Genomic DNA, 25,981 nt, shown 5'->3' with positions numbered 1-25,981 from the left:
ACTTATTACTTATTAATTACATTTTTAAGTTCACAATTCATGTCATGTGTAGTACATAACAAATTATCATACATTACACATACTGATGAAGCAGGACAAATAAATGTACTTATTGTCGCTTTAGACAAAAGCAAATAATACGGGAAATTAACTAAAACTTTATTTATTCAAACAGCTAGAGGAATTTCTTCACAACCTGGCAACACAGATGTTATAAATGACTCACTTATTACTGATCTGTTTAGCATTAATACATGTTTTTCACAATTCAATATAATGTTAATTATGTGTTTTTCTTGTTAGTTCTATAATTTCCAGTAGCACTTAGACAAACAATTAAATTGGTTTCTGTTATTTGGCTAAAAAATGTTCCCAAAAGAAATAAAGTAGGTTAAGTGTATATTGATTTTAGTCTTTACCCACAGTTCATCCCTCCGAATCCTCTGGTACCACATCTCTGAGCCAGACGCCGGCTCTCCCCCCTCTCAATCCAGGCAACCAATCGGCTGCTGAGGTCTGGGAACGCGAGCCAATCATCGTCGTCTCTGTCTGTAAGCGACAGCCACCGCGGCCAATCCGATTCGTCGCTCTCCATTCTCGCGGCCTTCCGACCAATAGGATGTGTACACAGCGTGCCTGGCCGGACGGAGTGGTGCTGATGCTGTGACAATGGGAGTCATCCAGATAAGCATCATCTGGACCGAGTGTGCTTAAAACACGGCGGCGGCGGCACGCGCGCTGAAATCACGAGGAAGCACAAGACGGGGTTAGAAACGCGGGGAGGAACCTCCAGCTGCTGCTCCGAGAGGGTAAGTGAACCTCCGGAAAACAAGCTGACATGCCCGGGGGCCAGCTGCAACTGACGGGGGGTTGGGGGGGCTGGGGAACCGTTGGTTGCAAGTCCGCAAATCCCGCTGTCGTTAGCGACGTCAACGCTCGTTACGAGCTAACGATACTTTTGCTTTTATTTTATTTTTGTGTCGAGTCGAGCATACTGTGTTAACGCGGCGGCTGTAATGCAGCTGTGGGTCAACTCGTCACATAGGTCGACTGCATTGCGGAGGGAGCATGCCTTTGCAGGAGAGCATGTGTCTACTATTCTACACACTGTCCTTGTATACGAGTCTCCAACACACCGATGCGATGCAAAAAGATAAATCGTGCTGCGCTGTGCACGCGGAGATTTCATGCTGACAGTTCCAGTTCAATGCATCTTGTTCCCAAATTCAAATGTGAATTGATATAAGCTAAACATAAAGGATAGCATACTGATTTTGATGTTGTTATGGGAACTTTGATATCTATTGCATGGATTTGCACAGATTTGCAGCGAGGTGCTGTGCATGCTGGGATTTGAAGTTTTTAGGCGGTGTGTCATTTGACAGTGGGTGAGTGGATTAGTGGGCGGTTTCATACAAACAGTGTCATCTTTCTTTCTTTTTTTGCTGTAAAAAAAAAAAAAAATGGCTTCCCTCTGCTTTTGAAGCCGAGCGATGGGAGCGTTTAGCCGACAGAAGTTTTTCCAGGAGCTTGCTCATGGCTGCCTGCTGCCTACAGCTCAGCAGGGCCTGGAGCAAGTATGGCAGCTGCTGGTTATCTGCCTGCTGTGTCGGCTCCTCTGGATGTTGGGTGAGATTCCGGTTATACAGTGTTATTCACCCTTCAGTATAGCTTTCAGCACCACAAACACCCGCGCTATCGTCTGTTTCTTTGCCTCGCTCTCTCATCAGGCCTCCCATCTTTTGTGAAACACCTGGGCACGGTGGCGGGAGGCTTCTACGCTCTCTACCTGTTCTTTGAGCTTCATATGATCTGGGTGGTCCTGCTCAGCCTTCTCTGCTACCTCTTCCTCTTCCTGTGCCGCCACTCTACCATCCGGGGCACCTTCCTCTCCATCACCGTGCTCATCTACCTACTGCTGGGGTAAGAGAAGCCCTCCCCTGATATCTGACAGCTCAGCAGCATACATCCGGTCTGTGTTTGAAGTGGACAGAGTGCAAAGTCAGTGAGGTTTAATTGGGGCGTCAAAAAAAAACTGAAGCTGTTCTCATCCAATTTGATCAGAGAGATGCACATGATGGAGACCACCAACTGGCACAAGATGAGAGGTAGGTCAGACATCAGCAACACACCTGATCGTTGTCGTTTTACTTTCATATTCAGCATTGATGAAGGGTTAGGGCTAATTTAAGTGCTGTTGCCGTCCAGGTTCACAGATGGTGGTTGCCATGAAAGCCATCTCCCTCGCCTTCGATCTGGACAGAGGCGTCGTCACCAGTGTGCCGTCGCCCATCGAGTTCATGGGCTATATTTACTTTGTGGGCACAGTCATCTTTGGTCCCTGGATCAGCTTCAACAGCTACAAAGACGCTTTAGAAGGACGTAAGCTGGTAAGTGTGATGCGGCGTCTCTCCAGAAGGATAGAGGGTCGGGGTGGGTGAGGATTATTTAAACGATTTATCTGGAGACGCGCCGCTAACTCTTTTAATCTTTGGTTCTTTTTTCCCCCCTTCTCCTCAGAGCTTTTCATGGCTTTTGAAAGTGTCTGTTAGCTGGGTGAAGAGCCAGGTCTGCCTTGTTATATCCAACTGCGTGGCCCCCTACCTCTTCCCTTATTTCATACCGGTCTACGGAGACAAGCTGCTACGAGGGTGAGTGGAACATACATACATAAAAAATCAAACCCCCTGTTTATTGTTGTGCTCACAGCTTCATGATTTGTTTTCTATTACCTGCTTTGTTTACAGCAAAAAGAGGAGGAAGATCAGGTAATTAATTGCCCTCCACACATTTTCTATGATATCCATAGTCAGTGTGTACATGGCAGTCGGCAGGAGTTACCGCACACATGCAAAGCACAGCATATTTCAGCCACTAAAAAATCAGTTGTTGTTATATATGAGTATGTGTTATATTTAGAATATTTCCACGGCTTGACCTTGCCAGCTGTTTCCGACGGGGAACTGAAGCTGTGTCCATTCATGCTCTCGCCAAAGCCACCACACTTCAGCGGGGGGGAAAAAACAACACCTTGCAGAACACCAGGGGTTGCTGGTCTACCGCTGCCTCAATTTGTTGCTTGTTAGTGTTTGATTTTGGCAAATTAAAAATAAGTTAGACAAACATTTTGTGTGAGGTAAAATTACTGCTTTTTTCAATGGAGTCTACGTCGAAAGCATAAATAACGACTTCAGTTCCCCATAAAAAACACAGCTTTCTTGAGGCAAAGCTAAACTGGCAACACATTCTAAATAGATTTCACACTTAAATTGATCAAAATAAAATGTAGTGGGCCTTTCTTTTAGGTGGCAAAAATAGGTTTTACTGCTGCCTCATGCTGTAACTCCTGTCTGCTTCTCCACACCGACTTTGGATAAGTATCTAACTATCCCTTTAAGGCATGCTTCCTTTCCATTCACCATTTGTGACACACCTTTTCCTGCACGCATGCATCCGCATTAATACCCCTCGGTTCAGCCACACGTGCACCAGGACACCCCGTCACCCTTTCATTTACCCGTTTCACTGTTTCACCATCTTGAAAATCGTGGTGAGATGCAGCCCATCACACTCAATATAACATGAATGTAATCACTGACGTTAACTGCTTCTCTCTTTATTACGCTGCTTCCCAGAGGTACACCAGCAAAGTACGTATTTAAGTGTAGTGCAATGATTGATCAGGTTGAATTAAACCTGAAATTAGCGCGTCGTACCCATCGGTTTCCCCCCTCTTTTAATCTCACTGCATTAGGTGGTTACTGGCGTACGAGAACACAATGTCTTTCCACTTCAGCAATTATTTTGTTGGTTATTTGAGCGAGACCACTACCACTCTGGCTGGAGCAGGCTTCCAAGAGGAGAAAGAAAACCTCAAATGGTCAGAATTGCATGTGCAGTATTCACATACGGCGTGTTTCTCCTTTTATTCACATTTTAAAAGCCTTTGTTTGACAGGGATATGAGCGTATCCAAGCCACTGAATATAGAGTTACCCCGGTCGATGGTGGAGGTGGTAACGTCATGGAATCTGCCCATGTCTCGCTTTCTGCACACCTGTGAGTTATAATGTTGCCAGTGATTGCTTGATGGGAGCAGCTGTGTTTTTTTTTTTTTTTTTTTGCTTTTCATTCTCATTATGATCGGCATGGTAACGGCTCATTTAAACAGCAAGCTGATGCTCTCGTCTCACAGATGTTTTTAAGAGTGCCCTGAAATTTGGGACGTTCTCCGCCGTCATGGTGACATACACGGCGAGCGCCCTCCTGCATGTGAGTACCATGTGGACGTCTCGCGAAATAAACATCTGTCGGCTACTCTGGTCTGATTGTTTCGTGTCTCACTCTTGTGCCGAGCAGGGTCTGAGCTTTCATCTGGGTGCAGTGCTCATATCTCTTGGGTTCATCACATACATTGAGCACGGTGAGAGTCTGCCCTAATGTTGTCTCCCTTTCAAACATTAGAACCTTCCCATTTAAAGAAGGTGCTTAGCTTTGCAGTAACGGTTAATTGCGACCGCTATCACACACACACTGTTTCTGTTCACTGCTGTGCTTGTAATTTATCTCATATGGCTGGAAAAGAGAATTCTTCCTCTGGCTTCCTTTTTTAATGCTTTGCTCTTGTTTTTGTGTTGCAGTGTTGCGGAAGAGGCTCGCAGCCATTTTTAATGCTTGTATACTGTCAAAGAAATGCCAGCCAAACTGCACTCACCGTAACAAAAAGGTAATGTGTGCCTTTCTCTTCCGTTTCAGAGAGAGAGAGAGAGAGGGGGAGGGTCATAGAAAGCTGCATTTCCACCAACTAGTGTGGTTTTAAGTAGCCGAGCTACCATCGATGTTGACCGTGGTGCGTCATTCACTCGACCCAGATTTTATTCTTTAAAAAACGGCAGCTTTGCTTTCCAAACTCGGACGCGGTACAGTTGACAAAGTGTTGAAATGATTCAGTGGGTGTCGTGTTGCTACGGCGATCAGCTGAGAATCCCGCCTACACCGAGGTGGTACTATGTGCAGTGGATAGGCGGCAATAATGAGTCAAACGCTGCATTTAATATTAGCAGTGAGCGTCTGGCTTTCTAGATGTAATCCTCATACAGTTGTTTAGTTTTGATATAGGCTAGTTAATTTCATTTGTTACATCTTTAATAAATGATTCATGTTTCATAAATACTTCTACATTCTATTCCACTGTTTTGTACATGTTGGGCACAAATCCTGGTTTAATTCCAACTATTTTATCCCTGCAAATGGCCATTGCACACTTCCTTCCTTTCAGAGGAGGAGGTGCTACAAAGGGAGCCTACCTAGTAGATCTTCTGGTTAGCAGTCAGGAAAAAAAATGTGGTTTCCGTTTTTAATCTGCATATAATTTAATATAAAAACATTGAAACTACCCCATATAATGTCTCCCTGATTTTGTCTTTAATAAGAATAATAATGAACTTTCTCAGCAGGCAAATCACATTAGTTTGTGAAACTTAATTAACAAGACATAAACGTAACCATAACGTATTACTAAAGTGGTGTATAATTCAGGTTTTAAAACTAGAAAAATAATAATACTGCAGCAGTTAAAACACAGCAGCCCCTATGGTCTGCCTTGTGCTGTTAGCTGATATATTTCCAGAGTTTACTGGCAAGGTGCCCAGCAAAAACCCCTTATGTTATATTGGTTACAGACATCAAGAGCAGTGGGGAATAATGATTTATGCCAAGGAACAGCAGCCCGGACTGTAACATAGTGCTGACCGCTCCCAACGTTCCTGGCAAAGATACATTAAAGCCCCTGGAAATGTGGTTTCAAATGATTCCTCCATAATGTTTAATATTCTAATATTCATGAGCAACAATCAAAGGTAACGTTTGGTAAATAAGTACCTTTTAGTTTAAGAGTTTAACAGTCAAATACTTAGTTAATCTGCTTGATGGAGAGGAAATGGTTATCTGGGCCTTTAAGAGGGAAAAAAAAAACCCCACGCAGATCGCAATGAAAGAGATATAGATAGTCTGAAATATTGATCGAAGCCTTTTGTTCTTGCCTCTCCCTCTACAGGAGCTATGGGTGTACGTGATTAACATCGCATTCAGCGCTTTGGCAATCCTCCACCTGACGTATCTGGGCTCCGTGTTCAACTCCAGCGTGGACTATATGGAGGAGGATGAGGTGAGGTCACAAAATGTATGCGACGATGTATATTTATACACCCTGCACTCATAAAATGTAACGGCACACTGTGTCACATGTGAAGCGCTGCGTAGGAATGCGACCGCAGCTGCAGTATTTAAAGTTCAAAGGGGAGAAGTGGACTGTCGTATCATTATTTTTGTGTTAGTTGGTTTAGATTCATGAAGAAATAAGCGATGAATCGTATAAATAAGTAAAGGTTTTGTAAATGCATTAAGCTTACATTGTATGTACCCCCCCTCCTCCTCCACACACAGGATGATATCACCCATCATACCATCCAGAAGTGGTCCGAGCTGAGCTGGACGAGCCACTGGGTCACGTTCGGATGCTGGATTTTGTACCGCCTCATTCTCTAATAAGGAGAGACGACAAGAAAGGGAAGCAATAATGAGAGATGTAAGCTTGGTTCTCCACTTCTGCACTGTGACTTTATTCTGCATCAGACTGAAGAGAACAGAATCAACTTATCCAACAATGAACCAACGAGCAGTGTTCAGGTAATCTGTTCACTAGTTGTGATATCCATGAAATGGAAGCCTGCTCTTTTCTCCCCGCGTCACATCCCCCCCTTTTTTTCTTTTTTTAAATCCTTGCCGCCGCTGTCGAGTCCTCATGTTGTGACAGCGGTTACCGATGTCTCACTGTGAGTTGCGATCGATGCCTATCAGCATGGTGGAAAACGGCGGCTCCTTTCTGTGGACACATGATAGAGCCCGTTATCTAGGTTTTCTTTTTTTTTTTTAGGACTGCGGCAGATGTCCTCCAGATGTGGTTTTCCCTCTCACCTCAAGTGTTTTACAATTGTATTTTTTATAGCTTTGAAGGATAAGGCTGCTGATCTTCTATCTTTATCTTTTTCTTTTTTTTCAACAAATCCAATGAAAAGGAAGGAAAGGAAAATGTTAGCCCATCTCTCAATACTTCTTGCAGTCCGTCTGTGGCTCTCAGCCTCATTTTATATGCAGGCTGAATAATTTTCTAAAACACCTGGGCATTGTAGTTTTTAGCAAACATTTCTGAAATGAGTAAATTGACAACAATGGAGGCCAATGTTACAGAAGAATAAGCCACATCAGCTTTTTAGGAGGATAAATGAATTGATGGGTTTCATGGGATTTGTTGGCGATTAAGAAAACTACAGAACATCAGCAGACTTATCCTTTAACAGAGCTTGTCTCTTGAGCATGTGTAAAACAAAAGAGTTTTCTTTTGAATGAAAAGTGCACAGGTTATATGAGGCCACACTTATGATGTTTAATTTCCCCATTTTGTGAATTTTAGACGAAAGAAAATTAATCGGTAAGTCTAGGAACTAACTTTTGTGGTGAAACTTCCAAATTGTGTTAAGATTTTGTTTATTGTTATTATTACAACTTCCTTTGCGTGGATAAGATATTATTATTAAATGTGAACTCTTCGGTATTGAAAATAAAGGTTTAGAATCAGGGTATTTGACACTTGTTACTGTAGGGGGGGGGGGGCGATGTTTAAACTTCTCTTCCAGTTTAATAGATGGAATTACACAGTATATGAGATGTTTATCCGTAGGTACAGATTTTTATGACACCGCTGCTTTTAATGGTGCATTTATGTAATTGATGATTCCCCGATGAAAGAATCAAAGGTGCGTCTGCATCAGATAACGTTCTGTCTATATCTTTCCTGAATCTAGAGCGTCAAAGGATCCGCTTCGTGACCGAGACGCAGCGTTTTAGGTTAGAGCCCCGAATGTTTGTTCCCGCCTGAGAACAAGTGCTCAACGTCTCCAGACCTAATACCACTCAATCCCACCAGTGGAGTGTTTTAAATATTATTCTGGTGTTTAAGGTTGAGCCAACTTTTCTCCCTGTAAATGTGAAAGCACTGATACATCTGTGATATTTTTATAAAAATTTTACATCAATGCCTGGATCGCCGTCTCTTTCATTCAACGTGGACGAATGTGTGAAATGTTAAGACATAGAAGCCGGATACACATGAGCTGCTGTAAGAAATAGTCGTTTATTTGCATTATTATGTACAAGAAGAATGAGTGGACTGTTGGACAGCCGATCTTGGTGTGAGGGGGGGGGGGGGGGGGGGGAGGATTGCAGAGAATGTTTTTGTTTTTTTGTTGTTGCTCAAAGCAACGGTCCGGTTTTTAACCTGGAGTCTATTTCTGAGCGTTTAGTAAGCCGGAGTGGAACTTTGTGGAGAAAAAGGGGGCCAGAAAAAAAGGCAACAGATGGTGATGGATGGAGATCAGGTTCACTTCCTGCCTCCGTGAGAGGTGAGCGGACGCTGCATTGGGAGGCCGCACAACAGCCCGGTCTGGAAACCCAGAGAGAGAGAGTGCGACTCAGCCCTGTTTGCCTCGAGAGCTCCCGTGTTTACGACGGCAGGACCCCAGCAGTGTCTCCAAGGCCATCTTCACAAACGCCTGGAAGTTATTGCTTCTCTCCCTTCGGCTGTCCTGCAAGGGGGACGAGACACAGACAGATACCTTCACTGGGGACACGGCAATCACGGCATCTCTCCCCCCCAAAAAAACCCACAGAAGTTCTATATCAATCCTTTATTTCCCACCGGATTAAATGAAAATGTACCTTCATGCTTACCTCCTTGCTTCTTGTTATCATCTCCTTTCTGATCACCTTTCTTCGGCTGCTCTTTAGGACTCTGAGGTTGCTGTGACACGAAAGCAGATATAAATACAGTGGAAAGGACAAATAATCACAGATTGAGAAGAAAATGAGGATAATATATGTACAGAGAGGACTTTCCTACCTTGGTAGCTGACTTCTTGTCCGACTTGTTACCTGAAAATGGCGGAAAGATTCACATGTATGTCATTTGGAAATAATGTCACTTTTGCTACATTTTTTTTTTTTTTTAATTGAACATACACCTCTAGTATCCAGGAAAATTAAACAAAACGCATTTTGTTCCACGCTGCTCACCTTTTGTTCCTGGCATTTTGGCTGTTCTCCAGTCAGTTCCGATTTCTGAGAGTGCTTAATGTGGTGTTCGACTCGGTCATTTATGGCCCGTGCTTGTGAATGGCTCTGTCACCGGGGCCCCTTCGAGAAAGAGCACCATGAACAAGCAAAGAGCCCCGTCAGCTGAGCAGCATGCCCCACAGCCCTGCAGGTCTTTGCTGAGCCAGGCGAAACCTCCGAGCTGACCTTGTCATACTGCCATTGTGAACCCACTGGAACTGTGTGTTCACCTATTGTCAACGACAAGAAAGCACTTTCATCATGTTACAACATGAGAGTGTTTCATTATGTTAAAAAAAAAAAAAGGTCTACTTGGTCACTTTTTAAAACAATGTCAATAAGCCACATTAGGCAGTAGGAAATGAGGCTATTTTGTATTACGCTAAATTAGCCTTCACCATTGTCAGTGCTGTGGGAGTGGAGGATGATAGCAGGGATCATTAAGCGTCCTTTTCATTCTTCATTGTGTGAACTTCTCAGTGGTGGAAGTACATTCACTCAATTACAGTACTAAAGTACTATTATAAGGTTTACTTGAAAAATGTTTGTTTTTTTACTTCGCTACATTATTAAACAACATTTGTTGCTAATTACTGAGATTAGTTATACACATTTTTCTTCTTCTATGCTCTATTTTGTTACTGTATTATGAGCCCCTATGGGTTTCATGCCTCTCCTTTTCACTGTTTTGTCTCTTCTGTTTCTGTTTTGCTAAATAAATAAATTAACTATCATTATTATAATAGCCTATTATAGTAGGAGGAGTAGTGTGTATTGTGTACATGTTTATTATAGATTGTGTACCTGTGGTTTCCTAGGGTTAGGGTGAAAGGTTAATCAAATATAATAGTGTAGTTGTGTCAAGGCAGCACTCCTAACAGGCAAATAAACGCTTTGTGCTTGTGAGCGTTAAAATGAAATGTCATTACAATCCTATGAAAACATGCTGTTGTAAATGTATGTTGTGTTTTCTGAACCAAGGAAAAACTGGCCTCATCATGTAAATCATGCAAAATGCCGTGAATAACCCGGATTCACGTGGCTCCGCGGTCGCGAGCTCCACATCAATACGTGGGCGGGGTTTACAACGTGTCATGTGACCTGACAGCAAAAGCAGCGATGGAGAAAAGCTAAGGAAGGTGAGCCGTTTTCGCACGTATTTCTCGGTGTTTCCGCGCCGTTTCGGGACAACGCGACGCCTCGTGCTCTGTGTGGACCCGGTAGCTGACAGGCTATCCGTCTAATGTGGAGAACGAGAGCGGAAGCGATGTTTAACGCGAGGACATCGGATATGATGTTGTGGCTAACTCGCTAATTGCCGGCTAACGTGAGTTAGCTTTGCGACGTTAGCTGTCAAGAAATGCCCGCTTGCTTTGGGTGCTGCTTCCCATACGCGCGCTAACATGCACCCCCTCCCCCTCCAATCAATATATACTTTATCCCCATTTGGCTGTTTCGCTTAAAACAATTTGTTCTCTGGTGTCAAACCAGCGCAGCAGAAACGCAGCTCAAAATCAGTTCCTGTGGTGCCATTTAGATTCTGCATCATCACCTGATTGAACGCTGTGGATGGGAGGGTGGGGTGCTATTTCTCTCCATTTCTCTCATATTGGCTAAGCTAAACTCTCACAGAATGACATATAAAACTAAAGTTTTTTTTGCAGTCAAAGTAGCTTATTAAAAAAATAAACTGAGTGGTGTATTTTGACAGGGATCTGCCCTGGCAGTGGATTCCTCTCTACCCAGAGTGCTTGTGGAATGGCAGCAGTTTGGCAGCAGGTTTTGGCAGTGGACGCAAGGTGAGACTCAATCATGCAGCAAGCTTTTAATAGTCTAAACTGATGAAGAAGCTATTCAGACGTGTAATTGCTTATGGATCACTTGTGAGTTATCGTGTGTGCCGTGTCTCTCCTCCCTCCCTCCCTCCCCCCCCTCCCTCCCAGGTACAATGCTTACCGCACGCCTACGTTCCCACAGTTCCGAACTCAGTACATCCGCCGACGCAGCCAGCTGCTCAGAGAGAACGCCAAGTGTGGCTTTGAGCCGGGGCTGCGCAGGCAGTACCTGAGGCTGCGCAGTCAGCTGCTGGCCCTGCGCTACGGGCCCCTGTCCGAGCAGAGCAGCTTCAGGGCCAGCAGTGTGCGCAGCTCCCGCACCACACTGGACCGCATGGAGGTCAGACCCAAAGAAACAGAAAGGGCAGGGGATGTAGAAGAGGTAGAATAGGAGGGGGTGGGGGGGGGGGGGGGGGGGTGGTGTATGTTCTAATTGGGGAAATGAGATATAAAATATTGGACAGTTGGAATGGAAAATATAGGATGCAATATACGGGAGCCATCTGGATGGCTTACTCTTAGTTTCCGTCAGTCGGCGGCATAGCCAAGCAACACTTTGGTTGCCCATACATATAAAGCTGAGCAGCTTGGTTGAAATGGTTGGCTTTGCCCATTTACATTGGCAATATCTTTAAGTTAAAAAATGCATGGTAAGGAATTATTGACTGTTGTTTTCTGATTATTTGTGGTCCCAAGTTCTGTCTTTACTTGCACTTACTCCTACGAGGTTCTGTCTTCCCCTGCGGCCTCCCTCCCTCTCCCCTCCCCTCCTCTTCTTCGAGGCAGGACTTCGAGGAGGACCCTCGCTCCCAAGGGGCTCGTGGTCACCGCCGGTCCGTCAGCAGAGGCTCCTACCAGCTACAGGCCCAGATGAACAGAGCCGTTTATGATGAGAGGTACCCAGATATCGTGAACTTGGGTTCAGCTTCTTGTCTTATCGCCTTGAGTAATTTAATTATCTTTGATTTATTTCTCCTTTAAGCCATCGAATTTTGTTGGATTTGCTGGCTGTAATTCTGGTTCAGTTAGTTGAGTAATGATCAGATCTCTTATATTGAGTTGTCAGCTGTAGGCAAGGGTTGTGAGGTGTGTTGTATTGATTATATGCTTACATGGTGGTTTTTATCTCTGGCCACAGGCCTCCGGGCAGTTTGGTGCCCACCTCGGTGGCCGAGGCCAGTCGTGCCATGGCAGGCGACACCACCTTGAGTGAAAATTACGCTTTTGCTGGCATGCACCACATATTTGACCAACACGTCGACTCTGCTGGTAAATCAGTCGCTTTAAATGTATGATAATCCCTTTTACATACACTAAGATTGAACATTTATTTCACTCTCTTTGTTCTTTTAGTTCCTCGGTTGCAGTTTGCCAATGATGACAAGCACCTCCTTGCTTGCTGCTCCCTGGATGGCACTCTGTCCATCATGACGTTGTCCCCTTCTCCACCCAGTGTGAAAGTGACCCTGAAGGGTCACGGCGGTCCTGTCACGGACTTTGCTTGGTCCCTGAGCAATGACATCATAGTGTCGACATCACTGGATGGGACTCTGCGTATCTGGAACACGGAGGATGGACGATGCATTCGGGAGGTCAGAGACCCAGAATCCAGCGAGTTGCTCTGCTGCACCTTCCAGCCCATGAATAACAACCTTACTGTGGTGAGTCCCATTTGAGACGGGTTATCATTTTTATCTTCTTAAGTACTAAGCCGTTGGTACCGCAAAAACTTGCACAAGGGAGTTGTACTCGGTAATGGGTAAAGGAAATATTTAAGAACTTCATGTTTTAGTATTTTTTGCTTTTAATAAACTAACATACTTGTTTGTGCTTCTTTTTGTGTTCTTTTGGGGAGGATTTACATTATACTTCTAATATTCTAATAGATTTTTAAATATTTAACTTCTCACCTGCATTTTTATGTGGTCTACTTTTAGGATACCAATATGTTTGCAGGGGGGAAATCCTCCTGACATTAATAGTTTTTCTGGAATAAATGTTTGAGTTCGATACCAGCTGGGAGAGGCAGTAGCTCAGGAGCTTGGCATGAGAACCAGAGGGATGCCAGTTCATGTCCCCACACGGTTCAAGTACTGAGTGTGGGTTGGTAGCTAGAGAGGTGCTGGTTTGCCTTCTAGGAACTGCTGGGGTGCCCTTGACCAATACACCGGATCCCCAAACTGCCTCCCAGCTGCTGCATACTAGCTGCCTACTGCTCCTAATACCGGAATGGTTGATGCAGAAGCTAAATTTAACTCTGTGCTGTGCTGAGTACAATACAATGTGGTAAAGTTGATTAACGATAAACCAACTGTGATTCTTTGATAGACTGATCAATTAGAATTAAAAAAAAAAAAGTACAATTCTGGAAATATTTGTATTAATAGTTAATCATCTGTTTAACAGTCTGGAAACAACAGTCACATAGCGGCATGCATTACTGTGATAAGTGCTATGAGGCTGTTCACAATAAAGTCTATGTTTAGTGCTTAATTACAGAATTAAAGCATGTGACGCACGATTTTGACATTTAAAATGTCTGAATTTAGAATCCAGACACGGGTGCAGATCGAAACTGCCTGCAAAGTTTGTCTTCCGAAGAGGACTTGAGCCACTGTTTTCGGTATTTAGTCTCTGTCAAATAAGAAGATGACTATATTAAGGCGAGTGTGAACAGCTTGTGAGGCAAGGCGGTGATTAAATCTGAAAAAAAAACAAAAAAAACATAAATGCCTTTCTTTTCATGTATCTGTTACCACACAGCCACACTTGTGTTGTTTTCTTGCTATATGAAGACACGATCCAATTATCTCACATATGCTGCTCAGAATTTTGGAGAAAGTTCAATTTTTCTCTGCTTCGGTCGTCGTGCACCCAGCAACCAACCCACAATCACTGATGGTGACTTTTGCAGCTTTTATTTTCTCTTCAATGAAGATGATATACTGTTAAAATGCATGCATCTTATTGACTAATAACACTGCTCGTTTTTGTGAGTGAAATATATTCACAAAACAATAAAGTTTGAGGAGGCAAACCCTCTCAATAGCAGCCTCTCATCCCAATTACTGCATATTTACACTGCAGTTATTGATTCATATCTTAGACTTGATTATCACCTTTTTTTGTTATTATTTTAACGAAAACTAGTGGTAAATGTCTTACTAAATTAATAATTTAGTTTGTACCTCTTTCTCAATGAGACATACTTGAATTGATGAGCAGAATGTAAAATCTAAGCAATGTCTATTCCGGTTTATTAAATGGAACATGAGGGAGATTATTTTAACCGTCAGTACCAACAACAAGCAATAACATTAATTCACTTTTTTCCCGTGGTTTGTACAGGTTTTACTGGTATGTCTGCCAGAGCAGTGCTGTATTACACACAAAGGAATATCCCATCATTGACATTTTCCCAGCTTCTCCCAGTCTGTTGATCGGTTCTGATTTGTGGGACTAGTGAAGGTCCTCAATCTGGGTTCTGTGTTGCAGGTGGGAAACAGTAAGCACCACCTGCAGGTGGTGAACATCTCCACGGGGAAGAAGGTGAAGGGAGGCTCCAGTAAGCTGACAGGCCGCGTGCTGTCCCTCTCCTTCGACGCTCCAGGCCGGATCCTTTGGGCCGGCGATGACAGGGGGAGCATCTTTTCTTTCCTCTTTGACATGGCCACAGGTACGCTCGCAACATTTCCTGTTTGGCAGAGGGCAAACTGACTGAATCACACATTATAATTAGCTTCTGAATCATGCACTGTCTCTGGTTGAGAGGGTTGATGCATTGTCGTCCCCCCCACCCCACAGGGAAGCTGACCAAAGCCAAGCGCCTGGTGGTGAGTGAAGGCAGCTCCATCTGCAGCATATCTGCTCGGTCCTGGATTAGCCGAGAGGCCAGAGACCCCTCCCTGCTGATCAACGCCTGTGTCAATAAGCTGCTGCTGTACAGGTCAGTCTGTGAGGGCAAGACACAGTTTTGTCAGCTATCATTTGAAGCCATCGTCACTGGTGTAGCTTGTATGCCAAGATGTTTTTACACGATTAAATCTGAGCAGTTACACCATCCTTTGCATATGCAGGGTGGTGGACAACGACGGAACACTACAGCTGAAGAGGAGCTTCCCCATCCAGCACGGTTCCCAGCACGTTCACAGCATCTTCTGCCCCCTCATGTCTTTCAGACAGGGGGCCTGTGTGGGTAAGACGTCTATGTTCCCGCTGCGCTATTTGAATAGAAAATTAGACCACGGTTCATTATATCCTGCAGGCTATATAGGTTGAATAATAGATGAAATGCTGTTTTGCATACAGAGAGAAAATGCCAACCTTTTAAGCAATTAACTAGCACACCTTGTTTGTTTTGTTTTTAATGAATTTGATTGGCGTTGTACAGCGTTCATCTACCATGCGGTTCTAGAATTTCATGTTAGTCATCAGTTGTTTTGAAAGTTATACCGCATGTTTGTGTAGGGGATGTTGACGTCACTCTTCCTCAGAGCTTCACCTTATTTGACTTTCCTCACCATTATTTCCTAACAATTAACATTTAATTTCATTGCAAGGCTTCTCGCTGCTTAAATGATCAGGTTTGCGTCTCCAATTAACAGAAGCATCTCGCTCGTAAAAACATGCCCTCGAGAATCGCCAGTTTAGGGATGTGCTGTGATTGCAGTGTTTCCTAAAGCCGCTGAGGCTTTGCAACGAGGCTGCTTACGTTATTTAAACAGGAAGCTGAACTGACACCTGAGGAGTGGCCTCGTATCTGTCTCATTGGACAGTTGAGGAGCCTCTGCTGCTAGAAATCTAAATGCTCTGACACACCCAGCTTGACAGTTGGGCATCGGCCAACCTCATCTGTGAGCATCTGTTTCTCTGGTTTTCGCTGTGTTTCCCGCACCGTTGGCACCAGACTGCTCTTAATAGCTGAATTTAAGCCGATTGTGCACATTGAATCATTAGTGGAGCCCGTCGGTGAGAGAAATCGCTCTGATTGGCTGCTCGGCATGAGCGAATCACGAGGCGAGAAATGGAAGCGAGCAAAGCAAGCAACCCGGTAAAGTCAAGAGGGCGAGCGCAGAAGTTTCTTCTCATTTTTCATTTTCATCTCATCTGATCATTCCAATACAACACGACCTGCTGGAATGACGTGGTGAGAAAATGGTAGGCAAACGCTGCTTTGTGTCATGAGTGCATCATAACAATGATTCTTCCCGTTTCCCTTTTGCCCGTGCTGATGTGGAGGGTTATTTCTTCTCACGCGGGCGAGAACGTACATGCTAGCGGGCGTTGGCTGTAGTTTTTGTGGTTTAAGTGACTACACAGACTAGGTCTTGGATGTCAGTTTGGTGTGTTAAAAGGGATTTTTAAAACTGTCTCTTGAGATTGTAAACTATTGAGATTTTTGAGAGAATTTCAGGAAAATTGTTAATTTTTGGCCATCCATGATTTATTTACCTAATCTTCGTAATTTCTCTTCGCCATTTCACTTCTTCATCTTCTGATTTTTCAGTGACCGGCAGCGAGGACGCCTGCGTCTATTTCTTCGACGTGGAACGCAACACCAAGGCGATAGTGAACAAGTTGCAGGGTCACGGGGGACCGGTGCTGGACGTCAGCTTCAACTGTGACGAGAGCTTGCTGGCGTCTGCCGACTCCACCGGCATGGTCATCATCTGGAGGCGGGAGCAAAAGTGACTGGTCCGCCAATAATTGTGCTTCCATCCACTGCATACGAACGGGCCTGCCTCTCAATAACCGTCCAGTTACACGTCTGTAGGTTTTCCAAAGTCTGTTGGAATATAACGGGCTGCATTAAACGTCTAAATAATGATAACTCAAGTGCAATCAGATAGAATACCACACTGTGTATGTGGTAGGGATGTATTTGAAATTCAAGGTATGGAGGGGATTGTGTGTGTCTGTGTGTGTGTGTGTGTGTGTGTACTCCTAAGGAATATCTTAACACAGAGAGAATGAGCACTACTCCCATGCATGTGTCATGGCTTACCTCCTGTTTGTACAGATACGACTGAATTCATGTGAGGAGGATACAACGTAATCTTCCAGAGAAAACCGGTCCAACACTTTGTATCACACTGACAGTCCCTCTGGCATAGATCTAGTTCACTATTTATGTAACTCTTACTCAAGCAGTGTAATCAAGCGTAGTAAAAAAAAAAACACACAAAAAAACCCCGCCTTATTTGCTTTCAGTTCTGCAATTGCCTGTTTGCATTCGAGACCACGTGCATGACATCCAGCTCTGAATCAGTCTGTAGGCATATCAAATTGATCGTCACAAAACAAACTGTGTTTTTAAGTATGTGTTTGTATTCGTGTGCGTGTGTGTATTCAGTTCATGCTGTTTGCAGATTGATATAATTTATTCAGTGCACATACAGAATAAACTACTTTAACTGTCAGCAGTCTAGTTTTCCTTTTTTTTTTACCCTCACCACGTATGTTTGAAACAGAATGGAACGAATGGAAATAGTAATAAGAGCTGAATGGAGTTGGATGGTGAAGGCTACAGTGTAGGAGAGTGGTAGTCATTGTGTGGGTCTCTAATATCTTCACAAGATGCCCTCTAAATCAATGACTACAAGGCATGGAGACTGTTGCTTTTTATAGCGTTATGGGATAATATATTTGAGAATTGTCAAAAAAGTAAGTATGCTTTTTCTGGTCTTTCACAACAACCTCAACTGTACTTTGTTGCTAGCGCTAATTAGCAGATATTAACGCACTAAACTGATGTTGGACATACGTGCTAATAATTAGCTTGTTAGCATGATCACCTAAAGCAAATGCCCTTACACTATCAATATTGAGGTTTCTGGTTTAATGTATATTTATATGGGAATGTTGGCATCACCAAGCTGTGGTTTGTGCAGTAAATATCCACAAACTATGAGGTATAGGTCAGAGGCTTCCAAACATTTCAGCCTATGATCCCTTAAAATAATGCAAGCTCTCGTAAGTCTTAGTGTGGATACGAGTTCAGTCATGAAGGGATTTTTACTTTTCCACTATTAATTCATTTGAATGAATGACCCAGGAGGTGAAAGTATCTAGCATGTCAAAAAGCAAATTTGGAACGTTTTGTACAGGTTTTGTTTTAAATAGGAGTCTGTTGATCCTTCAAATATTTATCAGAACCCTTTGATGCGTCCGACCCCTGATTTGGGAACCGCTGATGGATGCCAACCACACATTGCAGCTCCTGCACGTTAGGAATGTCTGGCCGTTAAGCTATAAAAATGATATATTAGTGTTGCGTTGTCCGACGAATGTATCGTGGCAATCTCTGCACTATTTGCACCATCCAAACATAATTAACTACGAATTACGGAAACAGGGAAGAGAAAAAAAAAATCACTGAAGCAAAGGATTCTATAACTTATAATGTATGATTAATGCACGAATGCAGCACCTATAGACTTCAGATTGTTTCCCTCCCAAGGTTGCTGAGGGTATTGTGACGTATAAATGTGGCTGTGGGTGTGGAAGCACAATGAATGGTGGGAAGGTCAGGACAAGGCTTTGTTTGAAACAGGCAGGAACGGTGCTGATAAAAAAAACAAAACAAACAAACACAGATTTCTATCCAAGAGAGCAATGCTAAACTTCTCCCCTGTGGTACGTCTAGGAGAGGGAAAAAAAACAAAAAAGTAAGCACTTTTAGATGAATTTTCGGTTTCTGCTGAGACGCGTGCAACCTGTTAAACCTGGACTGCTTCGAGGATGCTATCACAGCTGATGCTGCTCACTATGGAAACATCTTTTTTTTTCACCAGTGGCACACAAATAAAGACAATGGAAAATTATCTCTCATTCAAATTCAAAATACAGGCTAATTGTCTATCAAGAGAATACAAAATCACACAATGGCTGAATTTCAATTGGGTCCTAATTAAGACTGAAACGTATTATGTTCTCCCCCACCCTTTCCATTCTGTTTTATGACGTACACGATTATGCAGTAGAGTTGGCTGCATACGGTTTGACAAGTACGTTCCAGGATTTGTTTGCTCTTCTGCTTAAGTGGAGTTCTGACACTTGTTAAATTCAGTTTTAAAGAAGGGAAGTTTGTTTTTCTTTTGTCTAATGAGTGTCTGGATACCGCCTTAAACCCATTTCTATGTTTAAACAAAAGATTCCACAGCTGCCGCCTGAAAAGTGTGGTTTTAATTGATATGATGTCACCATTTCTGGATTTTGTTTTGTCTCAAATCTTTTCTTTTGTGATGTCATATGTTGGGGTGAAACATACGTGTTATGGTTCTACTTTGGAGCATAAATGTTAAAGAACGTAACTATCTTTATGCTTGAATCCTCTGTCTTTATTATAACACATTTAAAGGAGCTCGCAATGTCATTGTTTTTGCTTCATAGTTTAAAGTGCAGCTCAGTAGAAATAACAGATTTTTCTGAAATAAAATGCATCCTTGCTCAGTTCAGTACAGTCAGATCGGCGTATACGACCAGTAGCTTATGGTGGCTACTGTTAGCACACTTTAAATAGGCATTGCTGCCATTTTCCTGTACATTTTATTCATACTGGCCACTGAATAGCAAAAGTAACTTATCTGACCACTAGCTTAAGAAACTTACTTGTTAGATCCGCAGTTTTTTTGTCTCACAACAATCCTAAACTCCTCCGTTTGTTTGTGTATTTATACAAGGGTCTCTACAGATTTGAAAAGTCGATACTTGAGTGAGACATCACAAATCACTTCAACCTCACAACAGTTGTTGGTCAGTGTTCAGTGGAGAGGAAAGTGTCAAGAAGACTTTTTTTTCCCCCTCCATTTTTTCATTTCTCCATTCCCCCCCGTTTAAGCTTAACATCCAGGCAGGTCACAACTCAGAATGCATCAAAAGTAGAGTCTTTATTGATGAGTGGGCAAAAGAACCACCTCAGTTAAACTGTACAGTTACAGAATATCATCTCGCGAAGGAATGCCAGACGTAAAAATGATGGACCTCAGTTCCCCCGTTTCACTCCGTCTTTCCGTATCGACGTCTGTACAAGTTGTAATCCCCCGGTCTTGAATCTATAAATGCAGTGGAATGCATGCTAATACAGTATGCTGTGCAAGTGTCCACATTTAGAAAAATTGACTGCACAAATATACAGTATCTCTGCCTCACAATACTGTAGGTCTGACATTTTGTATGACAGGAATCTTAATTTTGGAGAGACACCTTCATGTACTGGTTTTCCACGCATCAAACATCTTTGGGGTCGTTTCCAGCCTGAAGACGTTTTTGATTTTGAACTTGCCGTGATCCAGGGCAGGACGCTCAGGCGGTGACATTTATGTTACGGGGGGGTTAAATATAAGAGGGCCAGGTAACATTCAAGTTTTCTTCCCATTAAGTGCCACTTCATTTCTTCATTTTTTCATTTTTTTCTTGTATTCTGGCGAGAGAATTAACAGTACTTTAAAAACATTCCCAGGATCATCATTTGCTAACGATTTTTTTTTTTTTTTTTTTAAACGTCATTTACATCCTCATTCAAGTCATTAAAATCCTCCGGCGTGTTTGCAATACTCAAGTTGTTGTTTTCTAATTATTCTGTCCTTTTTTTTTTTCCATAATCCATCTTTACTTCACATTCGCTTGTACGCTGAAAACAAATCAGACTACAATTTCAGTTACGGAAAATCCATTAAAAGGATACATTTCCATGTGACAACTATTCAATTTTGCATGATTTTGAGACACCGAGATGAGGCTGCTTTCATATTGACTCAATATTACTGGAACCTATTCTATTCATCGTTCTCCTTCCCTCTTCCCCCCTCTCACACACACATACACACATAATGCTATATAAAAACACACAAGCAGGAATATACATTCCTGTACAGTCTGTACAATATGAAATCAAGTCATATTTCAAAATAGTGTCATCTGCTTAACATGTATAGTTTACAAATAAAAGGAAAAACAGGCATTTTTTTTTTATGATACAAAGAAACCTGACACGCCCTAAATCAAGTCCAAAAAAATCAAGCATGTTAGGGGCTTCTTGGGTTCACAACAGCTATTTAAATGTATCCAAGGTTTTTGGGGGTCCATTCGATATTCAGCAGTCTCTCGAGTCACATGAAAAGGCGTCCGGGGTGGTCTATCAATCCATTCAGACCCTTTGAGTTCCTCGATGTGTTTCAGAGTTAGTAATGCTCTGATCAACACTTTCTATTCACAGTCCGCGGCACATTTCAAGGATTTCAACCCTCTTGTGTGTCAGGTTCGTGCCTCGTGTGAATAAGATACTCATTCTCCGTTTTGAAAAAGCTCTGGGGCGTGTCCCATTGAAATAAGGCAACATTATTTTTAAAATGGCATCTGTCACACTTAGCTGGAGCGGTGATAGTTGTGATCGTTCCTATTTATTAATCATACAGTACATCATCAGAAATACAAACCGTTAAAGCGTTACCACGGCGACCAGGCTTCGAAACCTCCGCGCCTGGCACTTTGACTCAAATATCAACATTCTTAATAAAATGGCACGGCGCCTGCGTTTGTTGGCAAACATTTGATTTTGTTGTGCAAAAACAACAAAACGGACACTTCACCAAGGTGCGTTAGATCACTTCTACTCTCCCTTTAAAACCTGAAACATTCTCTTCGTTAAGCTCATCGCTTATCACATGATGCAGTAGGCCTCGTCCTGGGGCAGGTGTTGTTTAGTCCTCCAGTAGGTGGGCAGGTGGGCTCTCAGCACTTTCCTCAGGTCCTCGTTGAGCAGGAGACAGAAGATGGGGTTGACTCCGGCCTGGGCGAAGCTCATCCACACCGTGATGGAGAGGTACCTGTGAGGGATGGTGCAGGACTTGACGAACACCCTCCAGAAGCACGCCACGATGTACGGAGCCCAGAGGACCAGGAAGAGCAGGGTGATGGTGTAGAACATCCTGCCGAGCCTCCTCTCAGACCTCACCTCCTCCATCCCGAGTAGCCGCCGATGTTGATTGTGTAGATTCTGCCTGATGCCCAACAGAGTGGGTGGCATGGGACCACGACCGAACCCCGCGATCCAGTTAGCCGCAGCTTGACCCGTGGCCCCGGGACCGTGGAAGGTCCAGTTCTGGCTGATGGCCGGCACCAGCTGGACCGGTTTCATCTTGCGGTGCCTGTACTCGAAGAGCAGCAGCTTGGCGTAGAAGCCGTGGGTGGCGAGGACCACCACGGCCAGCATGAGCATGAAACCCAGGGTGTCGTTGGTCTTCAGGTAGCGGTGTTCGAAAATGCACTGGTCCTCGTCGCGGATGAACTTGTACGTCCCCACGTCGAAGACGGGCGGGAACGCCATGGCGACGGCGAGGGTCCACACCATGCAGATGATGGCGGCGCAGGTCCAGATGGTCATGCGCTTGGCGTAGAAGCGGTGGTGGGCGATGGCAAGGTAGCGGGTGACAGCCACGCAGAACAGCATGAAGGCGGCGTGGAAGCAAAACAGCACGGCCATGAAAGCCACCACTTTGCAACTCAAGGCGCTGTAAGTCCAGGCCGAGCTGTTGTGGACGGAGACCAGCACGAAGGGGAAGCAGGCGGCGGAGCGGACGGCGTCGGCCAGGCACAGGTCCAGGAGGAAGAAGTAGGGAGCCTTGTGGAGTGTCCTGTCTCGCAGGACCAGCATGGAGACCACAAGGTTACCCACGAGGCTCACGCAGATGATCAGACCCAAGAAGACCAGCTTAAAGTAGGCAGACACATCCGCGGCAGAGATTCCTCCGCTGTTGGCGTCGCCGCTGCTGCTGCTGCCACCGCCTCTCGCCATTCCATTCTGCGAAGCCAGTACAGCCAGCAAACTGCCTGGGCCATCGATGGCAAAGGTCTGGTTAGACATTCTACAACCTTCCACCAGAGCCTGCCTGGTTCGGGGGCCCCTTTTAATAAACACTACAGATCCTCCTGCAGCCGTCGTCTCCCGCGGCTCCCACTCGTCTTTACAAGGAGAGGCCGTGAGGATCGTTTCTACATGACAGACTCATCTTTCCTCTTTGTCCACAACCTCACCACCTGTGAAACAAGAGACACACATTTTGAGGCATGGGGAGAGGATAAAAAAAAACAAAATGTCTGACGTGCCTGTTGGGTCTAAGACAGACCGTCGAAATGGAAAGCAAAGTTGCGTTTACCACCGTGGATGTAAGAAGTGCTGCGTTGGGCCGACGCGAGTAGGAAATCTCTTGCCTTCCTGTTTCTCTGAGGCTGGGATCAGATCAGCAGCTCTACAGCATGCCAGCTCCTTGGCTCTCTCAGTAATTACCTTGCCCGTTGCTAAGATACAACAGCTCACATACTTTGTGCAAGTGTGGGTGTTTGAGTGAATGCACGGGGGTGTACAGGGGAATGGAGCAGACAGTGCAACCAACACTGGGCATGTCCAACAAACAGAACATGTTATGCATTCTCCCCGCTGCTCTGTGCTGTGTGTTATTGTGCGTGACAGTCACTTAAAGAGCGGAGGGTGTAATCTGTATACCATTCACAGCTCATAACCGATATGAGAATAGAATGGCAGAGCAGGCAGCCATTTTTTAAATATATATATATGAATTTTTTTTTAACGTAGGTGAATTTGACTCAACAGGAGGAGAAAGTTATCATTCTGCTTATCATAATCAAATATCATAGTGTTTTTTTAGCCCCACAATCAGCCGTGTTTTAGGAAGGCGTGATTAAAAGCATGAAAATGCAACAAATTCAAGACGCAGCCTCTTTTACAAAACTCCTTTATAGGCGAGAGGTGATAATGAAACTGGGTGGGCCTTGTCTATGTAGGCCATGAAACACAATGTGATCTGCTGTAACTGTGGGCTTATTTTTTTCTCCCCCATATATATATATATATATATATATATATATATATATATATATATATATATAAAGCAGCCCTCTGCCACCTTGAAAAATACCATTTCACCTGATTAGATGGCTGTCATGTCAGCTAGGCCTGAAACACAGGCTGGAGTGGAAAAAACAGATGAACAGGTGTCAAAATCACCTCTGCTGTGTGTGTATGTGCGTGTGCGCGCATGCGTGTGCGTGTGTATGAGAGAGAGAGAGAGAGAGAGATGATAACCTACCTTTCATCCCTTCATCTTTTCTGGATATGTTCTTCACGGCAAAAACACACACAAAAATGATGATCCCAGTCGCTTTGTTTCACTGTTTGTCAAATCGAGAGAAAAAGCCCTAGAATAAAGCCTCATGCTCGTGCTGTGCTCTCGGGCTCAAACAACACCTGTTTTGTATAAATCCATCGCGAGGAAAAATCGAATTAAGCGACATATATATATATATAATAAACATAAGACGGCATAAGCTATCGAAGAATAATACTAATAATAATCAACAGCTGATCAAACAATCCAGGGGTGAGGACTCGGCCACATTTGAGAGATGTGCATGAAAAAACATCCACCGCCACCCTTTTACAGTCTCGTACAGGAGGGGGGATGTGTTTCATTTGTTGTCTGAATCTCGCCCGAGAAAAGAGATTTTATGTTGCATCACGTCGAGGATGGATCTCCAGAAGGGCTAGAAACAGACGCGATGGTAACAATAAGAATAAGAAGAATAATAAAAAACAGCACACATTATCTTGCTCTGCTCACATATATCCAAATGATGTCAGATTTTCAATGCTTATAATAACCCACCCACAGACGTTAGAGAGGGGGTGATGGAGGGGGAATAAGAAAAAGATCGCGCATCCCCTAAATGAATCGTCTTGGCGTGTATATTAGTGGCACCGGAACAATTAGTCCACACAGACAACAGCCTCGATACGTCTCTTTCCCCCATCCTTCAGTAAAAAACACACAAAAGGCGATGTATTTACCCCGAACTGTCAATATGCAGTCTTTGTTTTGCTGTCCGGCGAAGGTGGACTACATCATAATAGTCCACAATAAAAAAAAAAAGCCTCCGTGACAGAACAAATACATTTCTGACAAATCCAGCGATGTCACGGGTGGTGTTGGTGGTGTTGGTGGTGGTGGTGGTGGAGGGGGGGGGGGGAGGATCGCGTCGCCAAACGCTGTCGAAATCACGATTTCCCCCACACACACACAAAAAAAAGATGATTTTAAAAAAAAGGAGAGGAAAAAACAACGCGACTGGACTATAGGCGAATTATTCCTGAATAATCCCAATTATGGCTGCTTGCGAGGAGGCAGCTCGCACATTCGCGGAAACCGTCGGTTTTATTCGGAGACAGAGAGAGAGAGAGAGAGAGAGAGGGGAGAGAGAGGGAGAGGGAGGGAGAGAGAGACGGACCTGTGCAGTAGGCTATTGTGAGCAATTTGAAAGTGATGTTTTTATTCTACCCGTCTCCTCGGCATCATGTCGGGGCTGTGACGCGCTCTGCGTCCTCAGACAGCGAGGAGCTCCAAGCTGGAGACGGGCTCGCGTCTTTCATCGGCCCTCCCGCCGCCCTTGGTGACAGACTGCTGGGCTGACTGGACCCCGAATGACACAGACAGGCCGGACAGGGCGGCAGCGAGGGATTCTGGGTCTTTTGGAAGGTTGTTGGGCCTCCATTTTTTTTTTTAAATATGTATTTTTAAAGATTGTTTATTTGACAGAGACAGAAACTGGAAATGGAGCGAGAGACAGAGAGTGGTGGACATGCAACAAAGGTTGGAATCGAACCTGTGTTGCACTGTAACCACTGGACCCGGAAGGTGTTGAGGTCACTATTTGAAAAGTAAAATAAACTCAAATTTTCCCAGAAGACCTTTAATATCAGATATAAATCCATCATTTTCTATTTCTGTTCATATTTTCATGTTTTTGATTTATAACGCACACTCTACGTATTGTTCCTTTTCTACCTTGCACCTTTATTCTAGTTTTACAACTTTTATGTTCTCCTATCTCATTTAACGGCTCTCTATATAATATTCAGAGCATCAAATATTCATATCAAAGCATTTATGCCCTTTGAGCAGATTT

The 25,981-nt window shown here is 43.9% G+C and overlaps 2 protein-coding genes, 1 long non-coding RNA gene and 1 pseudogene across 5 annotated transcripts; 2 read left to right on the top strand and 2 right to left on the bottom strand.

Annotated features, from left to right (window-relative positions):
• Positions 1-677: 677 nt before the first annotated feature.
• LOC311017881 (protein-serine O-palmitoleoyltransferase porcupine-like) lies at positions 678-7,658 on the top strand. Of its 2 annotated transcripts, XM_084016524.1 has the most exons (15): positions 678-809; positions 1,487-1,629; positions 1,731-1,923; positions 2,065-2,108; positions 2,209-2,390; positions 2,521-2,651; positions 2,748-2,768; positions 3,636-3,650; positions 3,755-3,880; positions 3,958-4,058; positions 4,195-4,271; positions 4,359-4,422; positions 4,640-4,725; positions 6,055-6,165; positions 6,444-7,658. In XM_084016524.1, the coding sequence occupies exons 2-15, from the start codon at positions 1,494-1,496 to the stop codon at positions 6,543-6,545; spliced, it is 1,389 nt and encodes a 462-aa protein (XP_083872650.1). In that variant the 5' UTR covers positions 678-809; positions 1,487-1,493; the 3' UTR covers positions 6,546-7,658. The 2 variants fall into 2 exon arrangements, with proteins under 2 accessions (XP_083872650.1, XP_083872651.1); XM_084016525.1 differs by lacking the exon at positions 3,636-3,650.
• A 737-nt stretch (positions 7,659-8,395) lies between these two features.
• On the bottom strand, positions 8,396-9,393 carry LOC311017882. The gene is made up of 4 exons (XR_014597659.1): positions 9,129-9,393; positions 8,956-8,987; positions 8,787-8,856; positions 8,396-8,641 (listed from the first exon to the last, which is right to left on the bottom strand). It is a non-coding gene; the product is annotated as an uncharacterized lncRNA (long non-coding RNA).
• Positions 9,394-10,242: 849 nt separating this feature from the next.
• wdr13 (WD repeat domain 13) lies at positions 10,243-17,421 on the top strand. The gene is made up of 10 exons (XM_084016523.1): positions 10,243-10,306; positions 10,879-10,966; positions 11,111-11,342; positions 11,789-11,898; positions 12,141-12,271; positions 12,356-12,663; positions 14,498-14,678; positions 14,807-14,948; positions 15,079-15,197; positions 16,509-17,421. Exons 2-10 carry the CDS (start codon positions 10,926-10,928, stop codon positions 16,691-16,693), a joined length of 1,449 nt encoding a protein of 482 aa, XP_083872649.1. The 5' UTR covers positions 10,243-10,306; positions 10,879-10,925; the 3' UTR covers positions 16,694-17,421.
• Positions 17,422-19,875: 2,454 nt separating this feature from the next.
• Positions 19,876-25,027, bottom strand: LOC311017343 (putative G-protein coupled receptor 173 pseudogene; annotated as a pseudogene). Its single transcript, XR_014599288.1, has 2 exons — positions 24,109-25,027; positions 19,876-23,038 (listed from the first exon to the last, which is right to left on the bottom strand). The product of XR_014599288.1 is annotated as a putative G-protein coupled receptor 173 pseudogene (transcript).
• Between the last annotated feature and the right edge of the window lie 954 nt (positions 25,028-25,981).

Source organism: Eutrigla gurnardus (genome assembly GCF_963514095.1).
Source record: "Eutrigla gurnardus genome assembly, chromosome: 8".
In the NCBI taxonomy this organism is placed as follows: Eukaryota; Metazoa; Chordata; class Actinopteri; order Perciformes; family Triglidae; genus Eutrigla; species Eutrigla gurnardus.
This window is presented reverse-complemented; position numbering and strand designations above follow the sequence as displayed.